Source organism: Erpetoichthys calabaricus, chromosome 18 (genome assembly GCF_900747795.2).
Source record: "Erpetoichthys calabaricus chromosome 18, fErpCal1.3, whole genome shotgun sequence".
Classification (NCBI taxonomy): domain Eukaryota; kingdom Metazoa; phylum Chordata; class Cladistia; order Polypteriformes; family Polypteridae; genus Erpetoichthys; species Erpetoichthys calabaricus.
Genome location: NC_041411.2, coordinates 11,277,335 through 11,298,713, shown reverse-complemented (window position 1 = coordinate 11,298,713; position 21,379 = coordinate 11,277,335). Strand labels below are relative to the sequence as shown.

General features: G+C 35.1%; 1 protein-coding gene and 1 non-coding gene across 10 annotated transcripts in view; both read right to left on the bottom strand.

Annotated features, from left to right (window-relative positions):
- The window catches only part of ep400 (E1A binding protein p400), a 67,589-nt gene that overhangs the window by 8,550 nt on the left and 37,660 nt on the right, over window positions 1–21,379 (bottom strand). For 5 of the 9 annotated variants that reach the window (XM_028824626.2, XM_028824630.2, XM_028824631.2 and 2 more), the window contains 27 exons: window positions 20,926–21,100; window positions 20,246–20,382; window positions 19,893–20,079; window positions 17,758–17,927; window positions 17,384–17,544; window positions 15,766–15,939; window positions 15,224–15,385; window positions 14,314–14,390; window positions 12,126–12,424; window positions 10,336–10,538; window positions 10,065–10,234; window positions 9,223–9,419; window positions 8,665–8,776; window positions 8,074–8,352; window positions 7,891–7,968; window positions 7,615–7,749; window positions 6,680–6,724; window positions 6,029–6,182; window positions 4,430–4,665; window positions 4,032–4,205; window positions 3,619–3,663; window positions 3,395–3,531; window positions 3,015–3,071; window positions 2,852–2,930; window positions 2,227–2,427; window positions 1,660–1,708; window positions 1,449–1,558 (listed from right to left, as the gene is read on the bottom strand). In XM_028824626.2, the coding sequence (XP_028680459.2) occupies window positions 1,449–1,558; window positions 1,660–1,708; window positions 2,227–2,427; window positions 2,852–2,930; window positions 3,015–3,071; window positions 3,395–3,531; window positions 3,619–3,663; window positions 4,032–4,205; window positions 4,430–4,665; window positions 6,029–6,182; window positions 6,680–6,724; window positions 7,615–7,749; window positions 7,891–7,968; window positions 8,074–8,352; window positions 8,665–8,776; window positions 9,223–9,419; window positions 10,065–10,234; window positions 10,336–10,538; window positions 12,126–12,424; window positions 14,314–14,390; window positions 15,224–15,385; window positions 15,766–15,939; window positions 17,384–17,544; window positions 17,758–17,927; window positions 19,893–20,079; window positions 20,246–20,382; window positions 20,926–21,100 (4,003 nt within the window). The remainder of the gene's footprint in view (window positions 1–1,448; window positions 1,559–1,659; window positions 1,709–2,226; window positions 2,428–2,851; window positions 2,931–3,014; window positions 3,072–3,394; window positions 3,532–3,618; window positions 3,664–4,031; window positions 4,206–4,429; window positions 4,666–6,028; window positions 6,183–6,679; window positions 6,725–7,614; window positions 7,750–7,890; window positions 7,969–8,073; window positions 8,353–8,664; window positions 8,777–9,222; window positions 9,420–10,064; window positions 10,235–10,335; window positions 10,539–12,125; window positions 12,425–14,313; window positions 14,391–15,223; window positions 15,386–15,765; window positions 15,940–17,383; window positions 17,545–17,757; window positions 17,928–19,892; window positions 20,080–20,245; window positions 20,383–20,925; window positions 21,101–21,379) is intronic. The other 4 variants (XM_028824628.2, XM_028824629.2, XM_051920979.1 and 1 more) reach the window with 4 other exon arrangements.
- Window positions 9,888–10,019, bottom strand: LOC114669295 (small nucleolar RNA SNORA49). The gene has a single exon (XR_003719014.1). It is a non-coding gene; the product is annotated as a small nucleolar RNA SNORA49 (small nucleolar RNA).

Below are 21,379 nucleotides of genomic sequence, written 5' to 3'. Positions count from 1 at the left end.
CTAATAGATTTTCATTATAACAGAAATGACTGCCTAGTATTAGCCAAATAATGGCAAATACTGTAAAGGTGAATAACACAACTTGTTTTGCAGTGTAAATTAATTATAGACCACTGACTTAATATGATGGATTGGATCAGAAACAGCATTAACATTAACCTTACTAAGCAGATTGGGTATTGGCCAGATGTGACCGATTCATAATCAATATGGCTTCTAAGCTCAGCCCCATGTGTGGCACTCGACAACAGCACTGCTTTAAATAAAATTTAAAAAAAAACATCAAACCAAAAGAAAACACAAAACATTCCTTTACTCACTTTAAGTTCAGTCTTTTCTTGCTAAAATACAGTATTCCAAACATTACTATAACTATTACCATTGCCTTTACAGTCTTGACACAATGGACACTACAGTCTACTGCAGTGGGCCACTTTTCCAGTGATTTCCAGTGGCAGACTTCATTTTCGGGAGCAGTGACAGCAAAATCCTGTGACTATCAGTAGTCTGACATACCCAGCAACTCCATCTAACCAGTCTGCATCTTGCCTCAATTAAACCAAACACGTTTGGTTTTGTTTTGTCTTAATTCAGAGGAGTTGGACTCAAGGAAAGAATGAAAGCGAGGGTTTTGGATTGCACAAACTAAAGAGGGGTTCATTTGTCTGATGTAACAACTTTAGGTCTTCCTTGCAAATTCTGTTACATTTCCAAGTGTTCAGATGCTTAAGAAGAAGAACATAGAATGTTCAGTTTTGGGTAAACAAATGATAATATGATGAAACAGATGAACAACATAATTCATTCTCCAGATACAAAAATTCTGAAGAAAATCTCTCTCTCTCTTCAATATACTAAACATGAATATTGAGAGAAACAAAAACTTACAGCAATTTAAAACAAAGGAGCAGCCATGGAGGAGACTGGGCCGTGCTTAAAGGGTTAAGATGTTGAGATAGAAATCTTATAGTACTAACGCTAATTTCTAGCCTATTTATATTTCATGTTTGTTTTCATACTAAAAAGTCTACACTAATAAAAAAATTACTGTTATACAACCGTTTTCAATGTTTAGATTTTATTTGGTTATTTTTAAACAGAAATTACGATTACGTTTTTTGTAGCATTACTCCATAGTTTATCCTTTGCAATTTTTTTTTAAATACCGGTAGTTAAAATGTCATGCCGAGTTACATCCTCACTTCACCCTACACATAAAATTAAATCCCAAGGAGTTCCCCATTTTAAATTAATGAAGACAAGCAAGCTCTGATAATTGATCTGGTCTCTGTAAATGCTGATATCTCAAGTTCAGGTATCACAAGTGGTAATGGGAGAGAAAAAATGTGATTGGTGAATCCTTTTCAATACCACAAAGATTACATTTTTATCCAGCTAATGAATGCCTGAACAGAAAATGACCATTAAACACTGAACCTAAAACTTACAGTTAAAGTATTGGATATAACTGGTGAAGCCAGGCGCTGTTTGTTCGATGGGAAGGAGGCTGCTGCGACTCCTGGTAATGTATTTAATATGACATTTCCACCAACAGTTGCTTGAACAGAAGAAAAAAAAAAGTAACATAAAACACAACTCTATTAATTGTTTCTGCTAAAAAGGTAGCATTTCTCTTCTCCAGTTTCAGAGCATTCATACCATTTTGCAGACTTGTTCCAACAGGTGTCGTTTTCATTGTCCCAGACTGCTGGATAGAAAATTATGAGGGTGAAAAACAAAATGCCTCCAAGTTAATAAATTTAAAAAAGCAAAAACAAATTTAGACTTTCAACTACTTGGTCAATTTTCACTGTAAGCAGCCAGCGAATTAAACAAGACCACACAACTAAAAGCAAGCCATAACCCACCTAATACTGCATTTGAGGGTAAAAATATTTGTTTACACAAACTGCCTTTTCCGTACAAAACTGACAAAAAAATAAATACCAAGTGTTCTAAAACAGATGACCCCGAGTACATCCCGAAAGGGGGAAGGAAAAAAAACAAAACAAAACCTGTCATGTAATTTTGCGAAATGGTTACCACTTTTTACTTTTCTTGGAGTCAGTAAGAGTGCAACTAAAGCAACACAAATATCTAACAGACCTAAAGGTTGCCATTACATTTCTTGAATTCTTGTTCATCAACAAAAGCTTAAAACTGATCAAGTATACTCACTTAAGAAAACAGGGTAAAGAAAATAAAAGAAGAAAACATTACTCTTACCAGTAACGTTGTGTTGGCAACAGTATTGGCAACCTGAACAGTAGCCTGGGCCTGTGAAACTTGGATAGGCTGTTGTGCTTGAGCTTGCGGGGCGGTGGGCTGTGGGTTCTGTGGTGTACCTGCTTGTTGCGGTTGTTGTTGCTGCTGCTGTTGCTGCTGCTGCTGAGCCAATTGCTGGGCTCTCTGTTGTTCTGCCAAAGCCTTAAACCACAACATGCAAAGAAGCCCTTCCTTACCATTCACAACTTAAGCAAAAGCCTTTCACAATCCTGCAAATAAGCAATGCTGGCAGTTCTTGCTTTATGCAATTCTGAGTGTAACGCCAGAATAAGTATTCGACATTGGCGTAGTTGTAAATACATTAAAAACTTACTACATTAAAAACAGATGTAGGTTTTAGTTGGACTTTAAATTGGTTTCTTGAATTCCAAGAATGGATGGCAAGATAAATCCAACAAAAAATAAATACAGCACTAATATACACAAAAACAGACACCACACAGAAAGCTTCCTCAATTAATTTGACAAATACTTAAGCCACAATTAACCCCCTCCACCCCCACCCCCCAACTTAACCTACAAATTAAAAAAAAAAAAAGGTGTAATGCAAATATTTTCTACTAACCTTCTTTTCTTTGGCAATCCTTTCAGCTCGCTGAGAAGCTACTTGAATCGGAGGTAGTGGTTTATCATAATTTATTCCGCTGAGGAAGTGAACAAGGCAGAAAGCGATTAACATTCCTTGACTTCTGCACTAGCAGTGTCAAAAGATTCTTTACATTACGTACCTCTCTGCTAATACGGATGCATGCTTGGGGTTCTTCTGGAAAGGATTCATGCCTAGCCTATGAAGAAAAGTTGAAACAGCTCATAAAAGGCCTTGTTTAGCTAAATCCCAACAGTTCTATATCATCGTCAACAATATTTTTCTAAATTCCCAGGCAAACCTAATTGAAGAAACAAAAACATTGAAATAGACTTAAAATAAAAAACAGCTAGAACTGAATACAAGATCCCTGGGTCCTTATCTCAAGTGTCTAGGTATTTGGTCTGAGTAAATAATAGACTTAATTAGCACTTAACCCCTTTTGATATTTGACTTGGGTCAGGTTATAAAATCCCCTTTTGGACAAACAAGTAACACCTGCCTGGCTATTTTAGTACTTACACTGGCTTGAGAGGTGGATTTCTTTTACTAGCAATCATCTTCATCATTTCAAAGCGACTGTTATATAACTGCACATGTGTGGCACAGTCATCTTGAATGTAGATCTGGCTGGTGCGCAAGGGGCGGTTATTTTTTGCCTAAAATAAATAAAAAAAAATTTAAAAAGTCAACCTAAACACATTACTTACTTTTACAATGGTCAGTATCAATAAAAATGATTTTACCTTGTAAAGGTTTTTAGTTTTCTTTTTGGGAGTCTCATAGACTAACTGCAACAAAAAAATATATATTAGTAACAAAAAAATAATACAAAAGATTATAGGTAAACAAAAAGGTAAATATTCTAAATATTTTTTCAGAAATCAGAACATCTTAGTGTATTTAAGCCTATTTCTGCTTTAATTATTAACACTTAAAACTCCACAATTGTCTCTGTAATATTTTCTAATTTCAGATTTAAACTGAATATAATCCAGATGGAACTCTCAAATGATAATACTAAGATTGATTTAAATAAAGAGATTCAAGGTAAAAAAAAAAAAAATTAAAAATATAAAAGCTTTTTAATTCTTAATTTTAAGCTCATAACTGAGATAGACCATGGTAAAAACGCAACTTCAGATTGGATAAATCTTACCTTTCCTTCTTCCCGAGGAATAATCACATTTTCGTATCGACTTCGACACTGCTTAGGTGAACGGTAGATGCGACTGCAGGAGTTAACCACATCACTGACCATATCCCAGTTTGGCGTGTGTGCCGGTGAAATAATGCTGAGGTTCAAAGGCAACTCCAACAACTGCTTTACAGCCTAAAATGTACACATGGCCAAAATGTATGCAAAATGAGACAAAAATGGCTACAAAAATGAACAGAAAACCAATCTTAACATTATATAGAACAAAACAAAGAGAGAGGCTGGACATTAAAAGTGAGTTAGTTCTTAAAAACTGAAATATGAATCCATTGACTTTGAGTTTGGTTATTCGATTTCATTTAAATAAAAGGCTAAGCAGACTGCAGTACTTGTCATACCTGAAGCAAAGCCCAGTCTTCACTGATAAGCCACTCAGGACTGTCCTGCCCAACATCGCTAGTAGGCTTCACAAGCGAAGGTAAAGGTCTAGGAAATGGAGCCTGCTGTTTGAGGGAGAAATTTTTCTTTTGGTCTTTTCCCTCTCTACGAACTTTTAGTATGCTGGCCTTGTCAAACAGGGAGCGAGGTGGAATCACAGTTTCTCCATGACGCTGCTTCTTTTTCCTTCCTACTGCTAAAAATACAAAAACAGTGATGGTTAAAAGCAAAATAAGTTTTACTAGCTTCTTTGAGTAGGTATTATGATCTCTTTCCTACTAGGTTTACTTTGACCCAGAGCATGTCAAAGCTCTTGATTCAATAAGCTCAAATTCCAGCAATTCAAGACCTAAAAATGCAACTAAAAGCTCACCAGACTTTGACCCCAAAAGCCAACGATACCCAAAAGACAGAGGAAAACAAGCACACAATGATAAAAAAAATCACATAAAAATAAATACACGGTAACCTGTTCGATTTTGCCGCCAATTAAAATGTAATTATTACCGAACAAGCAAACAACAGTCAGAAAAAAATGATTGTTAAATTACCCTTTCCACATGTAGCCCTAATTGTGAACAGAAATGTGAAAAGTGCTAAAAGAATGAAAACACTGTGCTGAATAATTGCCGGATGTTTAATATCAGGTTTCAGTCTTTGTAGCATACAACATTTGCATTTTAAATAGAAATGTTTCGACTGACTTGCCAGTGACCTGAAATTTCATATTTGCAACCTTAATGCACAACTACTGCAATTAGTTTATTACCACACTAATGTGTGATTGTTGTGCTAAACTGTGAGGTAGTGGAAGATTTTATCAAGTGAAATCAAGCTAATATTAAATCCACTCACTGGCAGCAATGTAGTGAGAAAAGAACTGATTTTAGTTTAAAATGCACTTTAATGAGACGGTCAAACCCACTTTCCCTTGTTCACAGTTTAGATAAGCTACTGCTATTGGAATGTACATTAAGACTTTTTATAGTGGCGAAGATTAGACTTTAGTCTGCTTTTATACATCTACAGATAGGTTAAATAAATTCACAAAGGTTAGGCGGCTTCACACAAGCTGTATCCAACAGTGTGGTCTTGACGACAATCGCAATCTCATTTATTTTGATGCATGATAACCATGCATTTGTGGTTTTAAGCAATAATGCAATCTAGGATTTAAACACATGTTGAAGTGCAGATCTGTACAATAGGTCTAAATTATTAACAAGAATTTGCTATGGAAATAAAGTGAATGTTATATGCAGTGTTACAACAAATTAACAAAATAAATTGCTTAATTACCTTCCAGAGATCTACCAGGGAGTTTACTTCTTTTGGCAATTACACAATGCCAATACACACTCTAAAAATTGTTCAATGCATCAATTTGTTGATATATTACACTTACATATGATTGGTGGTTGTGGTCGACTGGACTACAAGCTATAGACACACAGTTTAAGATTTGGGCAAGGAAAGAGCAAAAACACAACATGCTTTAAAAAAAAAAAAAGCCTAGGAAAAAATGAAAATTCACAGCAGTGTCTTAGCCAAACTTGTACCTGATGAATCCATCTTGAGACGCTTGTGCTCCTTTCTCACGTATATTGGAGGCAATTTCGATTCCGGCATGGGAGTCATATCATACATCAGGCAAATTACAGAATCTATATATATGTCATTGTCATCTTGAGGTGGGGTTGGTGGTGTCCACAGCTACAACAGACCAAGGTAAATTGAATCACTTATCAGCAGTGATGCTCTACAGTAACTGCATTTTGCAAGTGTTCAATAATAAGACATGGCTGTGATATCAAATACTATGCACAAGTTAAAAACAGATGGGACAGTTCTCTCAATGTGGTTTTATTTAATCTCTAAAATTAAGAGAAACTGTTAAAATGGATTTCTCACATGTTCTCAATTATGAACCTACTATTCCATTTCCATGCACATAATATGAGATTTTAAAATCTTCTAACATAACTACTGCTGCCTAGTTTTATTAACAGGTGCCCATTTCATATCCAGATAAAGTAACAGATGAAGCAGTAGTGCTTAAAACGGCGACTAGAAAGCAAAATCACCAGAAATCTCACAATTATTCAAAATAAGGCCTTTAAAAGTTGTTTCTGCATAGCTGCTGCTTACAGAAATGAGTTCACATGAACACAAAAAAAATTTAAAAGAATAAAAAGAGGAGAAAAGCTTACCGGCATTATTTCAGTCTCGCCATCAGGACCGTCATATACATATTCCTATATAAAAAAAAACGCATAGGTATAAACGTCAGACCTCCAACAGTGCATTAGAAAACAAACAATAATGCAACAGTTTTCTACTAGAAGGTATGACAACTTAAACGATAATTCTAAATTTTGAGGAGCAAAATATTACATGACACAATCACCCAACACTGAAAGACTACACCCTGCAAATATGAAACATTAAACTATTATAAATATTGGTGTTTTTAAATATGAATAATTAAACAGAGACCTAAACAAATCTTGAATAATTTTTCATTACTTCAAAAAAAAAGTAGGTATTTGCTATATTAAAAATTAGTACTGTGTTATAGTAACAGGTTTAACTTAAAGCTATTTTTATGGAAGTACCAAGCTTATAATTACAGATAAACCCGTTTGTTAGCTGCTTCTGCAGTGAGAATGGTAAAATGGTTAATTATTAAGAAATTACTCACTACCTAAGGGTTATAATCAGACAAATATAAAAAAATAAAAATCAAAGAAAACAGCATAGGAGTGGGCAAACTCGAATAGGATAGCAATCTAATTGTATGGAGAAAAAAAAACAACAAAAAGAACAAATTTTATATAGATGGTAGGGAACACAGCAACTCCAAATGAGGCCTAAGATGAAAACCACACCTTTGATGGTTTATTATTTTCAAAAACCCAGAGGAGAACACATGGCTCAGTAGCTTAGTGCTCAGTACTCTGAATGAGTGACGTTCACAATTAATGGAAAAAGCATTCGTTCTAAAAAGCATTTTCCAAAGAATCAGAGAAAAGTCTCTTCTTTCATCATGTAATATTTCTGATTTAGTACATAGTAGGTTGACATGTTCGTGTACAAAATGAAAACTGCAACAATACTACATAATATATAAAACATTCTCTCTTACCATGTTATAAGCATCTTCTCTTGTGTAAGTTAACAGCTCCTCTTCTTCTGCCAGCATCAGTTGATCATCCATCTCAATCTTAATTTTTTTCAGCTGCTCACTCTCCCACAGTTTTTTTGCATTGCTTTTTCTTTCCTAAAATTAAAATTGAATAAATAAAATAAAAAAAAAAAATCACTCTTTTTAATATTAAAAACTTAATGAAAACGATACAATTGATAAACTACATAAACCAAACCAGATGGTTCAGATTTTACATTTTACAGCAAGCCTCACCCGGGTCTCTTCTTGAACTGTGGATGATGTGTGATTAAATTCCAGGTACTGCAAGGCATACCTTTCAATTGGTGTAAGCTGCAGAAGAACAAAACACAGTAATGTAAATTTATTTCACAAAAGCAAGTTTTTGTATCAAAATGTACAATTTTGTGTTGGACTTTCTCACTGTCAAATTCATACCTGTTCTATGACTGCTACCAATTCCTCTAACCGAGATGGCTCATTTTCATAGAATTCACTTTCACTGGAGCTGCCATCATTCATTTCAGATATTCCTTTAGTGTATTTAGGATCCTCAAAAAAGCTTTCTTCACCTATGCTGTTTAAAGCCTGAATGTAAGGTCTTGCAATTTTGGGTGAAATTGATTCAGATGGTGATGGTTCTTGGTGAAGAACTACAAATTCTTCCACTTTTTCTCCTGAACCACACTCCACTTCAAATAAATCTTGGATTGTTCGCTGAAAAGAAAGTAAAATTAGAAATCAGAAATCCATTAGGTTTTTGGCAAATTAACATAAAATATTAAGCAGGAAAACCAAATGATAATTTAAAGTCGTTACCTGAGCTCTGCATTTCAAATTAAAATTAACACAAAAAAACTAAAAGTGCACACCTAAACAGTGCTAAAAACACAATTGCACATCACATACATAAAAATGTACAGGGGTGGGTTAACTAAAGCCTTTTCTTGCTTAAATTCAGAATGTAAATATTTAATTCATATGTAATTGTCTGCACATATACTTGCAAACACAGATACACATTGTTACCTGTGTTAAAAAAGCCAGAGTATAGTCTGTTCCTTGTGCTGCCACTTCTCTGATCAAATCCTTCGTTCCATTCTTTAGCAGCTTCTCTTCAATGGAGTTACCGCTCTCAAGCCTGAGTTGTAGACAGAACATCGAAGGACTATTTAGCTTTCCAAAGATTATACTGTATAGTTCTACTCCACCAATTAAGTGACAAATCCATCACGTCCTTCACTATAAACATGACCTCAAACCTATTGTTAACTAGAGGAACACTAACAATCACTAATAATTTCATCTTTTCTTCACAAATATGGCTTTATCAAGTGTAAGGTAATTTCTCTTTTGTCAACATTTTTAAAGATGGTTTTAAAACAATCAGTTTTGCCTTTTATTGAATGCAGGACAAAGCATCAGAGATTTGAGATGGCTCAATTCAGGAAAGGGAATTAGAACTACAAAAGAGCACCCACTGTCTGGAAACATACCCAGGAATAAGTGAAATAGCACATCTAATTAAGTCTTACATTGAGTTGGTTTATTTACACATAACAAAAATACAATTTATCTAGCAATTACCTGTATATGTGGATGTCTTTTGATCTTCCTATCCGGTCACACCAATCCTGTGTTTTAGAATCCATTGTTGGATTCAGGTCTGTGTCATAGAATATTACTGTATCAGCATCAAAGACATTGCCCACTACTGAACAGCATCGATTTGAAAGAATTGTACAAAATATTTGTTTCCTCCTATTGAACTGCCTCATTTTGTCCTGTATTCAGAAACACAAAAAGAAAATATTGGAGTCGTGGCATAAAGCAATCGTTTATGAACAAAATGTATTTCTGGTATTAAGCAAGCAAGCGGAATTCAATAACAGAATGTCAACTAAATTAACCTTGAAACAAAGTCCATAGCCAAAGCTAACTGAAACCATTCTGCTCAATGGCTTTAAGTCCTGGTGTATGGATAACATACTAGGACCATACAAATCCCAAAAGAAAATACTGTGTGTTATAAGAATGTACATAAAATTCACTTATGCAGTCATCTTTAAAGTTATCAAATTATTGGATCAGATACTCTGCCAAGTCAGTTGTTTCTTTAAAATAAACATCTTTTAAAATAGTGTTTTATAAGAAATGGTAAAACTAGACCACTAGTTGCATGCATTTTTTTTTTTTGGCAAATCATTTCATTGACATAATCAAATAAGCCGTTCCTCAGTTTCATAAATGTTTTTGTTGGCTCACGTATAGGCCCCAAAAGAATCTCCTATTCAGTCAGGGAGGGAAGCGAGCCTTTTTCTTTTTCCCCAGACAATGCCAGAAACCACACTGCAGTTAGAGCTCCTGGAGTAAGGTAAAGGGATTACATCTCACTACGCATTAACAAATCTTGGAAAAAATATATATACCTGTTGATCTTGTAATGGTGCATTTTCATCAATTCTGACGTAAGTTAACTGAAGATAATTCAGGAACAACTCTAAAATATCCAACATTTTCACCATCTGAGTGAATATCAGCACTCGTCGACCTTCAGATTTTAACTTTCGCAACAACACTGAGAGGGCCTCGAGTTTTCCTAAAGAAAAAGTCCTTTTATAAAGCGGCAAACTCCTTTGATAAGAAAATTGCTATGATAGCAAATGATACTTGGACATTTGAATCGTTTTAAGGTCTTACCTGAATCCATCTGCAGTAAGTGAAGATCAGGCATCTCTACAAAGCAACCTGAAGTTAGGCTTTTAAGCTGCCTTGTAAACGGAGCAACTTCTTCCTGAAGCCTCGTCCTGAAAAGCTTCATTTTAACACTGTAATGTGGGGGAGGATTACTTGCATACAGATGGGGAGGCAATGCAATGGCAATCTGAACAATACGGTGAAACCTACAACAGAAAATTACAAATAAACATTTATTCCAACATTTTACTTATTCCCAATGTTAAAGACCTGAAGGTGGTGGGTATACATTTAGAAAGATGGGAATACAACCATTTTTTGGAAACATGGAACTCAACTGAGTAAAAGCTTAAGAGAGTTTATGGCAAAATAAATGTCTGTAACACACTCAACTTTAATAAACTGATCTATTCAACAGGCCTCCAAGATGGGCTTTGATTTAGGTTAAGCATATCAAACAAGGCACCCTCTCAAGTAACAAAAATTAAACATGGACATCATCGGGACAGATTCTTCTTTGGGGGTTTGCCACATTTACACAGTGAGAGTGGGCAGGGATTCAAATGCAGTCTCCTTAATTTCAATGTAACAACACTTTACACTTCATCACTATACAGCATTCCAAAGGTTTATTTTCTAAAAAAACAACAATGTGCCCAGTTTTTATTATCGTTTACCAACCAATTAAAGTGAACACATCCTGCCAGGTTTGGTTAAGGTGATGTCACAGTGCCCTACTTCCCCAGTGATTTGCAATCACAGACTTCATTTACATCTTAGTGAGTCGAATGCAATACTGGCACACTCCTCTGACCTACAGGCATGCAATCTGACACAGCCAGCAACTCATTATTGATGTCAAACCATTTAGCACCCACCTAAAAGTATAATGCAGAAAATAATTCAGATCTTGTTTTAAGAATTCTGCATGAAAAACTAACATTTTAAAAACAGCACATTGCCATCTATCTGCTGTATGACTGCGGTCACTTTAGTGAGAAATTAGTAATAACTAATGTGTCCAACAAGTTATCCCTATTCAAATGTTGAAGAGAAATATGAATGGTGATCTCAGAAAAAAGAAAATGACTTTATGGAAATGACTGGAGTTTCAGAAAGAAAACACTAACAAGCCAAAAAATTAAAAAATATCTTTCATTAAGAGCTAAACAGCTGTTTAGCTGTTCACCTGTTGGCTTGCTTTGTTTTGTTTCCCTTTGTGGCACAAGTTAAGCAAGTCCGTCAGAATGAAGACACATGCATGATGTTAAATCAGCAGCAGTAACGGGTTACTAATTACGAAAGTGGTTGGAACAAACACCAGCAGCCTCTGCAGCCCAACAGGATGTAAGTTTGTCGCCCCTGATCCAGAGAAAATCCATTCTCTACAGTCAGACAGAAAGCAAACTAGAATCACTGAACTCACTTCTACAAAATGACAGCAGTGGAGGACAAAAGGGCCAACATTTGACAAATGAGAATTTAGAGCAACTGGCTCAGCAGCCACTTCTTTATTCACTATATCTCATTATTCAGAATCTAAAAGAAAAGGTTCCACTATAAACCTGAGCATAAACAGTGCACATTTATTTAATATCAGTTTTGTTCTCAACTATATTATGCATCTCCTTGCTGCATTTAAAATTCTCTTATTTTCAGTCTTACGTAATGGGGGGGGGGGGGGGGGGGGGGTAAACAAAACATATCTTTGCATAAAGAATAATTACACTCTGCTAAGAGCAACAATGTACATTTTAAATTGCTCCAATAATTAGGTTTTTAGAAACATTTACCTCTTTGTAACTTCTTGTAATGCTGCTAGACTCTGCTCAGAAGCTACACAGGCATCTTTCAGATAAGAAACTGTGTGAATAGATCCGTTCTGAGCATTTACACAGTGAGCATTGCCAATCCAGCGCCAGGAATGATCAAATCCAGTAAAGTTCCTTGGCTGTAAATGATTACCAGACAGCGAGCATACTTTTAACAGGTCTGTACCATAAGTAAGAGACCGGTTACAACGTCTTTCATTTACTTCAAACAACCGGTCCAATTTCTCTTTGATCAAGCGGGTCTTTTCCTCAGATGATTCCTTGAGAGAAAGAGAGTTAGAGACACATTGTTTACTAATTGTAAAAGACACACACACACACACCCCCCAAGTGGACAGTAGGGTAGAAGATTGAAATATTGCAAACACCACACTGTCCTGGTTTACTTGGGGTTTTATTTCTAATGCTACAAAAATACATGCTCTCTCCCCAATCACAGTACAGTGGAACCTCGGTTCACGAACGTCTCTGAACACGTTCAAATTGGGTTACGATCAAAAAGTTCGCCAAACTTTTGCATCTGTTCACGACCACACACACACTGTATACTAACAAGCCAGTTTCCCTTTTGGTTTGTGCGCAAAGATGATTTCCGCATGTGTTCAGTCTCTCTTGGTGCATTCCCTGTGCTGCGAGAGAGAGAGCGGCACACACACACACACACACACGAGAGAAACAGCGAGCGAGATAGAGAGGGCTGGCTGCATAAGGCAGAGAAGGCAGTTAAAGAATGCACCGGGCTTGTTTTTAAAGAGACCGATTCGAGCATTGTTTTAACCTCGTTGTATTTAATGAAGATTTTTTTCTATTGGATTTTAACCTCAACTTCACTTCTGTTTACAGCGATAGCGTGCATTGTTGCAATGTTACTTTTCTTGGTTGTTTATTAAATTACGGATTTTTCAAATGTTCACGTTTTTCCCTGTGCTTAAAACTCATTAAAGAAAGTGTTTACAGCGAGCAGTTCCTAAGGCTGTAGCATCAATTCTTGCAATGTTACTTTTCTCTGTTCAAGGTTTTCTCAGTGTTACTCAATGTTTTTACATTTAGTTTACTATTACGCTGTGCATTCTATGGTGTAATTAACTATTTTTGTGCTTAAAAATCTTTAAAAAAAAATATTTACATACAGTTCATACGGTCTGGAATGTATTAATTGTATTTACATACAATCCTATGGGGGAAATTACTTCGGGTCACGACAAATCAGGTTACGACCAGACTTTTGGAACGAATTATTGTTGTGATCCAAGGTTCCACTGTACTGGAATTAAAAAGAATATTTAATAGCATAAAATAGAGCGATAAGCACCAAAAACGTAACAGGAAGCCAAACGGCCATGTGGAGATGCTCTGTGTTAAACAAGCTGTTCACCTTTGAGGACACTGGCAGGCCTGGCTGAGCAGAAAAACACGCATCACTTCATTCTGCTTCTGGCAAAATAGTTTAATTTAGTGAAAATAAATAATTACTTTTAATTTAGTTGGTTCTCAAATGCTATGCTATCACTCTGTGTCTCTACATGTCACAGGCTGTATGTAACTCACCACACAAAATGGCACATTTTCCAGGAACTAAGCCTTTCTGTTAAGTCAAGAAATGCTTCATATGCTGGAATGAGTATATCAATCACACCGATAATGACCTTTACCAAGGAAGTAGAATTGAAAAATTACAGGTGATTTACTTTAGAGCTGCTGCTGCTGGGATTAATGCACATAACAGAAATATATGTGAAGCAGCTGTTTCAGGTATATAAGCCAAACAGCTAAACTGAAGTAAAATACTTGAAAACTGTATACACACATGCACTGTAATGTGCTTATAAATACAACACAGACAGCAGAAAAGCTCTGTAATCCAGACTGCAGTGCCCGAAAGTAAACCAGCAGATATGAAAAGTAGAGTACTCGCAGTCTGGATTATAGAAACATATTACTTTGCCAGGTTATATACCATTTAAACACCAAAGTGCATGTGCAGCATAAAAGGGAACTACAGAGAAAATGTAAATTACATTCACTTATTATAAAAAAATACTTAAAAGTACATTTGTCACTGTATTCTTCTGCAACTAATATCAATAGGTAAAAAATAGCTTTTTACTCTATTAGAAACATGTTGTTGGTACTTTGCATGTATATTTACCTGAGTAGAATTGCCCACAGCACATAAAGGCTTCAAATTAGCACCAGTGACAGTAGGCCTTGTAACTGCTGATGATGCTTAAAAAAACAACAAACTATGTTAGAAATTTATGCGACTGGTTTCTTACATTAAGCTACTATCTAAGACCTAGTTTAATATCAAAACTGATGAAGGCTATATAAATCCAGCTTCCTTTACCTAAATTCAAAATCAACTAAAACCTTTAAAGACACTATGGGTGCTAGTACCAAGAGTGACATAAAACGTGTGTGTTAAAAAACTACAATTTATAAGAAGAAAAACTAATTAAAGGATAGAGCTATTAATTAACTTTACATGTTCCTGTACATCCTTCTGATGTTAGGAGGAAACTAGAAAACATGGTGACAAACCATGCGAGATTTACATAGAATGTTCAGGCATGGTTTCAAACTAAAAACTCTGGAACATTGAGATAGCAGTCCTAATCACTATGCCACTCCTGAATAAACCCATCAAGCATACTGTCTCAAAAGTGGAAAAATTACTATTAGCTTGTAGCTATTTAACTACATTTATTCTTATAAACTTATTTATTCTCTAAAATCATACAATGGGTTTAGAGTGCTCACAGACACTTAAATAAAAAACAAGAGCTAGAAAATAAACATGCAAAATTTAAACATATTAAAAATAAATAAAATAAAACAAAAGTAGGTATATGAAGCGTCTCCAAAGAATGAATTCAGTAGTAGTCAACTGGGAAAAAAGTACAAATCTGGCATAATGGACAAGTTATTACAGTTTCTAGAAGAGAGTTTCTAGAGATCAAACACATGAACTTAACCAAAGTACTAGTTATGTGATGTCCTCTTAAGTTTTTGCCTAGAATATCTACAAAAGTAAAAATGGTTTAAAACTTAAATTGTACCTTGAACAGCAGAGGTCAAGGGGGCTGTAGCTCCGTGCTGGCCGATTGGAGTTGTTGTCGCATTTGGGACAACAGGGGTCTGAGGGGCTGTCTGCATCACAACCGAGCCTGGAGATCTCATCAATTGTTGACCTGGAGCGGACACAATCTGTAGAATATTGCCTGGAAAAGCAGGCAAATCAAAACTTTGAGTACCCTACACGATTTCTGTCCTATTAATAATGTAACTTGCCAGTGGCGTGCCATTTACTTTTTCTATTCATAAACTAAAACACTGTGCACCATTACTATCATTTTAATAGCAAAACCTGGATGTTTTTAGATAAGCTCGTCAACCAAAAAGTAACACAAAATAAAAGATTGTCTGTCAAAAATATATTAAAACGTTTATCCCAAAATTCAGAGAACTATGTAAACTCCACATTTTTTGTTTTAAATTTACTCAATGAGCATCTCTGTCAAAGAATTACAAACATGAAAAACATCAAATTAAAAAATACACATGAATATAGACATTATATATGAATATAAAATTACTTTACCGAGTGTACCTTGTAGTTGCAAAGGCTGGCCAGTAGTAAGCTGGCGAAGCTGGCTTGGAGACAGGGTGAATTTATTGCCCTGAAACTGCAGAGTCACAGGAGCTTCCTGAGGAGACACTCTGTTTTGACTTCCAGCAATAGAAGGGAGATGAGCAATCTTCACTATCTCTCCACCTTTACATAAATATAAAAAAGAAAGCTATGAATAGCCATAAATAATTACCAAGAATGAACAAACTCCAGAGTCATCTAGCCCATTGAATCAATTTTTAATATCCAAACCATCAGCGCTTCAAGCAACTTTCAAGTGTCATGCAATACAGTGGCTAGAAGATATATACAAATGGCAATGAAAAGAAAATGAGTAGCAGCAAGCCTGACTGGGATCATGTCTTGACTGATTATTCTACATCACCAAAAAAAGTCTATATTTTGAAATAAATACACAGAAAAGCTGCCAATCTGTTTCTTCTAAGCAGAACATGTTTCACAAATGACGCCAAGATGAAAATAGGTAACGCATGTAGTCAACATACATGTAAAATCCCAAGATCATATATTAAGATGTTTTTTTCTTAATACCTCTAAGTAATTACTTGAAGAAAAATTTGGGGAGTAGGACTGATGAGCTCTGTTGATCCCCAAAAAACCTATTTTCACTAAAACTGAGGTAGAAATGTGAATGCACAGTGAAGCCTGTTGTTTTTAGGTAAACTAGTAAGACTGTTTAGTTTGCTCCAAAAGATTGCTTGACGAAAGCTGCACTGCATAAATTACCAGCATTATCCGTTTTAAAATAGAGTAGAAAATTGTGTTTACACTTACAGGTAAAACGAAGTTAAAAAAATGCCTTTATCCAAGATTCACCCACTGCATGGAGCACAGTTTTGAGTGATCATCTGTTACATGTAAATGCACCAAACCCTAAGTGGATTTGGACAATTATAAGCAAAATTAAGGATAGCTGACAGCTTTGTCAAATGCAAACAAATGGGTTGAATGAATGGTTAATTCATATGGTTCTAGGGTTGTTAAATAGAATAATTTTAATTCTGATTTTTGCAGTTAGGCAAATATATATTTCACGCAGCTCTGTAAAATTATTTTTTTGTAACAATATTTTATGTACTACACTATAGACACAGTTTACACTTAGTTATGTTACCATTCTTATGTGACCCAGAAACAGGTTCCGATAAAAGTTAATTTAAGTAATACATTAAGTTATTTGCTGGTAAAAGTAAGTTGCATGGTGCCACTTAAATGAGATAAATACCACTTAAATGAGTAAGTTATCTTAACAGTTCAGTTGCTACAAGCAACTAAACTATTCCTGGCTAACTGATAATCATCTATTATTGCTTGAATTAAATTCCACAAAGAACCATTACTCTTCAGGTAAAAAATCATTATCCAAATTTGACTTATTTCTTTAAACCAAGACAAACATACCAGTGACAAACCTAAGATCATACAAGTCATGTCCCAAAAGTGTTTGGAGAAGGAAAAAAAAAAAACACACTACACGCGAGAGAAATTTTAGTCTCTTTCAACAATGGTACTTTCTGTGAAGTATTCACATAAGATCTGTGTGGTGTTAACATGCAAACATTATTACCTTGAGAAGGAGGAACAGTGGTGATTGGCGATCTCCCTCTTATCTGAGACTGCTGTGAAGCAGATGTGGTTGTAGTGGTTGTGGCGTGAGAGGTTTGAGCTCCAGGAAACACAACAGTTTTGCCTTCAGGTTTCTGACCATACTGTACTGGCTGAAACAACCTGCCAAATATATATTAGAAATTAATAAAGCACAATACTAAGCCAAGTAATATCTACTGGAAAAAGAAATACAAGAAGCATTCTCTTAGTTTTCTTTATATAATTACTAAGTTTGCGAAACCCTGGTAACCAATTTACCTGAAATTAAAGAAAGCTAACAGAACATTCATTTGACTTGGAAATCAGATAAAAATTAAATAATTAATAACACACCTGCTGGGTTTTATTTTCATTGGTTTTGGCCTGTTTGGTGGGTCTGGCGAACTAAAAATTTCCTCAATTAATTTCCTGGTAATTTTCTGTTTTGGTAACACTTCTTCAGTTTCATAACGTGACAGCCTGTTCTCACTGCCAATCAGATCAAAGATGGACATATCCACAGTCTACAAAAATAAAAAGTCAAAATATACCAAAAATGATCTGTTAACTTATACAGTAAAACAGAAGTGCAATACAGAAAACTAAATACCTACATAAGTGACCTATAAATAGAATTTTAGGCCCTACCTTAATACTTTTACTTCAAACTTTGAAGTACCATTTAAAAAATTAATACACCTGATAGAACTCAGTTTTCCACAATTACCTACAATTTAAAGAGCACAGGCTTGTCTACAACCTCTTAATATTTCATTATGAGGTACCATAAACTCTTTTAATTAAGAACCCAAGTTTAACAAACAGTAGACCATTTAATCAATCAAGATCACTCAGTTAGCCAATGGCCAATATTCAAAAATCTCATTAGGTGTCAAGATTTCTGGCCAATAACATGGTTTGATAAGCTGTGTCAGATTCTAATGACCTCTTGTATGAAGAATTACTTCCTAGCTTTAGTCTTAACTGCACTGACCTCTTAAGTAGTGTCACAGAGTAGTTGATTGACTCAAGAAAGATGGATTAGTGTCATAGATTTTACAAGTATGTACCAAAAATAAATAAATAAATAAATAAATAAATAAAAAGGTTATTTTGTCATTACATATGCCAGGTAATAGCGGGTACTCACTCAGACACTGACGCCTTACATGCTTTCCTGATCCCCAAAAGCAGAGAACAATGCTAAACATGATCTTGAACATTCAGTTACAGAGCATAGCCAGATACTCTTAAATGCAGGTGGCAATGTCTCAATACATCAGGTGGGAGGCTGCTCTACCAACCAATCAAGTTCCAGGGTGTCGTGATTGCATAAGTATAAGGTTCATTAGCAAGTTGCATAAATGAATGCTCCAGGGCAGCATTCGAGTTATGTTCATATAAGCACATTTACAAGGTGATTATGATTTATAAAGGGTAAACTACAAAATCCAGGTTTCAAAAAAAAAAGTTTTTGGCATACGCATTTTCCCCATTTTTTTTTTTTTTTTTGGTTTGCGCATATTTCAAATAAAGTGTTATAAATAAGGCCCCTGGAGATTCCCTGTGGCAAAACCTATTTGTTCCAACCAGACTCACAATTACTGAATTGTTTTATCTCTAATTCATCTCTCTCAATCTGCATTTAGAAAAAGGCTGTAGTGTGATATTTACATTCAAAATCCACTTAGAAATATTTGTATTGGCACAGTGGTAGGTCAACCCGTGTCCTTGTAGGTTTTGTTCAGGTGCTTCAGTTTCCTCTCACAATTCAAATACTTGCAGGTTAAGTGGCTTTGCATTTCTGTCTTGGCCATAGCGTGTTTATATGCGAGTTTGTCCTGATGCTCGTTCCAGAAATTGTTTCTGTATAGTGTCTAATGCTTGCGTGGGCTCCAGGTGCCCTGCAACTCTGCTCTGGATAAGCAGAGTTGTTACATCATAGATTTCTCCCTTAGCTTTGTGACAGGCGGCATGCTTGACCAATTAAACTTGCAATATAACTGTTGAGCTTACTTAAGCGACAAGTATTGCATGCTGCTATTTTGTTGTTGCTGAAACGCGAGGAAGAAATTACATCAGAGCGTATGTTATAGCCCACAAACTGCATTGTGTCAATTATGTAGTCTCGCTTTTGTGGCTTACCCTTAAATTGTCATTATAACAACCTAGCATACTAGAAAGAATCAGACCAAATACTTATACTCTATGATAATCTGATAGAAGACAAATAGATAATTTATCATTAAAGCATTGTAGTGTAATAAAATTCTAACTTGGAACATCTGTTTTACATAAAATACATAAAACTAGACTAGATTTTTTCTTAAAACAATGTCTTCCCTGTCAAAGATTATCCAATTTAGAATTCATACATACTATGCTGTTTACACCTACTGTTTACTCTTCTGGTATAAATTTGCCATATAAAAACCCCCTCCCACTCATCCACCACAACCACCATCAATTTTAATTTACACTGTGCTTACCTTCCAACGATTATATTCTAAAGCCCCTAAAATGAGTGACGGAACAATATACTGTAGAGCATCAAAGATATAAGTTGACTGCGTTGTTCTAGGGTGAATTAGATCCGGATGGTTACAAATTCTTTGCAGCTGCATTAGTACATGAAGAACACTCACAAAGTGGCCTGTTTTGAGGGCTTCTTGTGCTCTGCCAACAGTAAAAAAAAGATAATAAGCTTGTATCAGAAGACAGACTACAAAGTACTGCAATAAAACAATACACTTCAATAGGGACCTTTTAACGTAATAGTTTACTGTCATCAATAATAAAAGGTCAAAGATGGATAGAGCAGCAGAGAATTTAGTTAGCTTACGCAGTTTGAGTCATAACATCTTCATACAATATCTTCTGTCTCTTAGAGAGTCTGCACTTTAGAATGTGCTCGTATTTTTTTGGAAGCTGCTTTTCCACATCTCTTTTTGTGCGTCTTAATATAAAAGGCTGAATCATCTAAAAAAGTAAAAATACTGTTCTAAAATGTTGTTACCAGAACATTCCCACATAAAAGATAACTGCAACATTGTTAAAGATTTTAGATTTTCAGTCTCAATACTGGATTTATAAATATACAGAAATCAATTTTAACTAGTACCTTTACTTGCAAGCATCTATCACAGATAGTCATCAACTTTAAATCTCAAATGTGTAAACAGAATTTGAATGAAACTGAAATTTTAGGATCAAGAAAAAAAAAAAAGAGTTGATCAAAAAAAAAATCTAGGCAAAGTAGCAGGCACGAATATATTCTTTATCGCCACTTTATTTTTTTTTCTCTTAGTATATTATGAACGTTATATATATTTTAAGCACATTAAGAACATTGACAGTCAGTCCAAGATGTTCATTTTCCAATCACTGCACTGCTAAATCTGTGTGTGCTTAAAATACAAGTACCACGGTTTAGTTTCCTTGGAAGTACAAGAGCTAAATAAAATGATCAAAGTGTCGCATTGTTGCCTACACCCTTAAGTTGTCAGAACATTAAAAGCTTACCCTATGTAATCTAATAACAAGTTTATGACAATATTCTTGATTCTCATCTGTTCCAGCTTTGACTGGGAAGTCAAGATAATTCTGAGCAATGCCAGGAATCAGAAAGTGCACCATTGTCCACAATTCCTTTAAGGTATTCTGAAGAGGTGTGTTAATCAACAGCACCCTCCGCTGGCTTTAAAAAAAAAAAAAAAAATACAAAACACAAATGAGAAACTGGAAAAATTCATGGAATAGCAATATTTGTCAAAAAAGCTCAATATACAACAGAAAAGCATTTATTGGATGAACAAATAGTATGTGATGCTGCAGAGTCTGCTTCAATTATTTGAAAATTTACACAAAAAAATGAAGACAGACAAGACGACAGATGTGAGGCAGCATTTACATGTTTAAAATAAGAAAAATGCCACTCTAGAACAGTGGCTGGGTTTGCGGAAAGTTTCCCTAGATT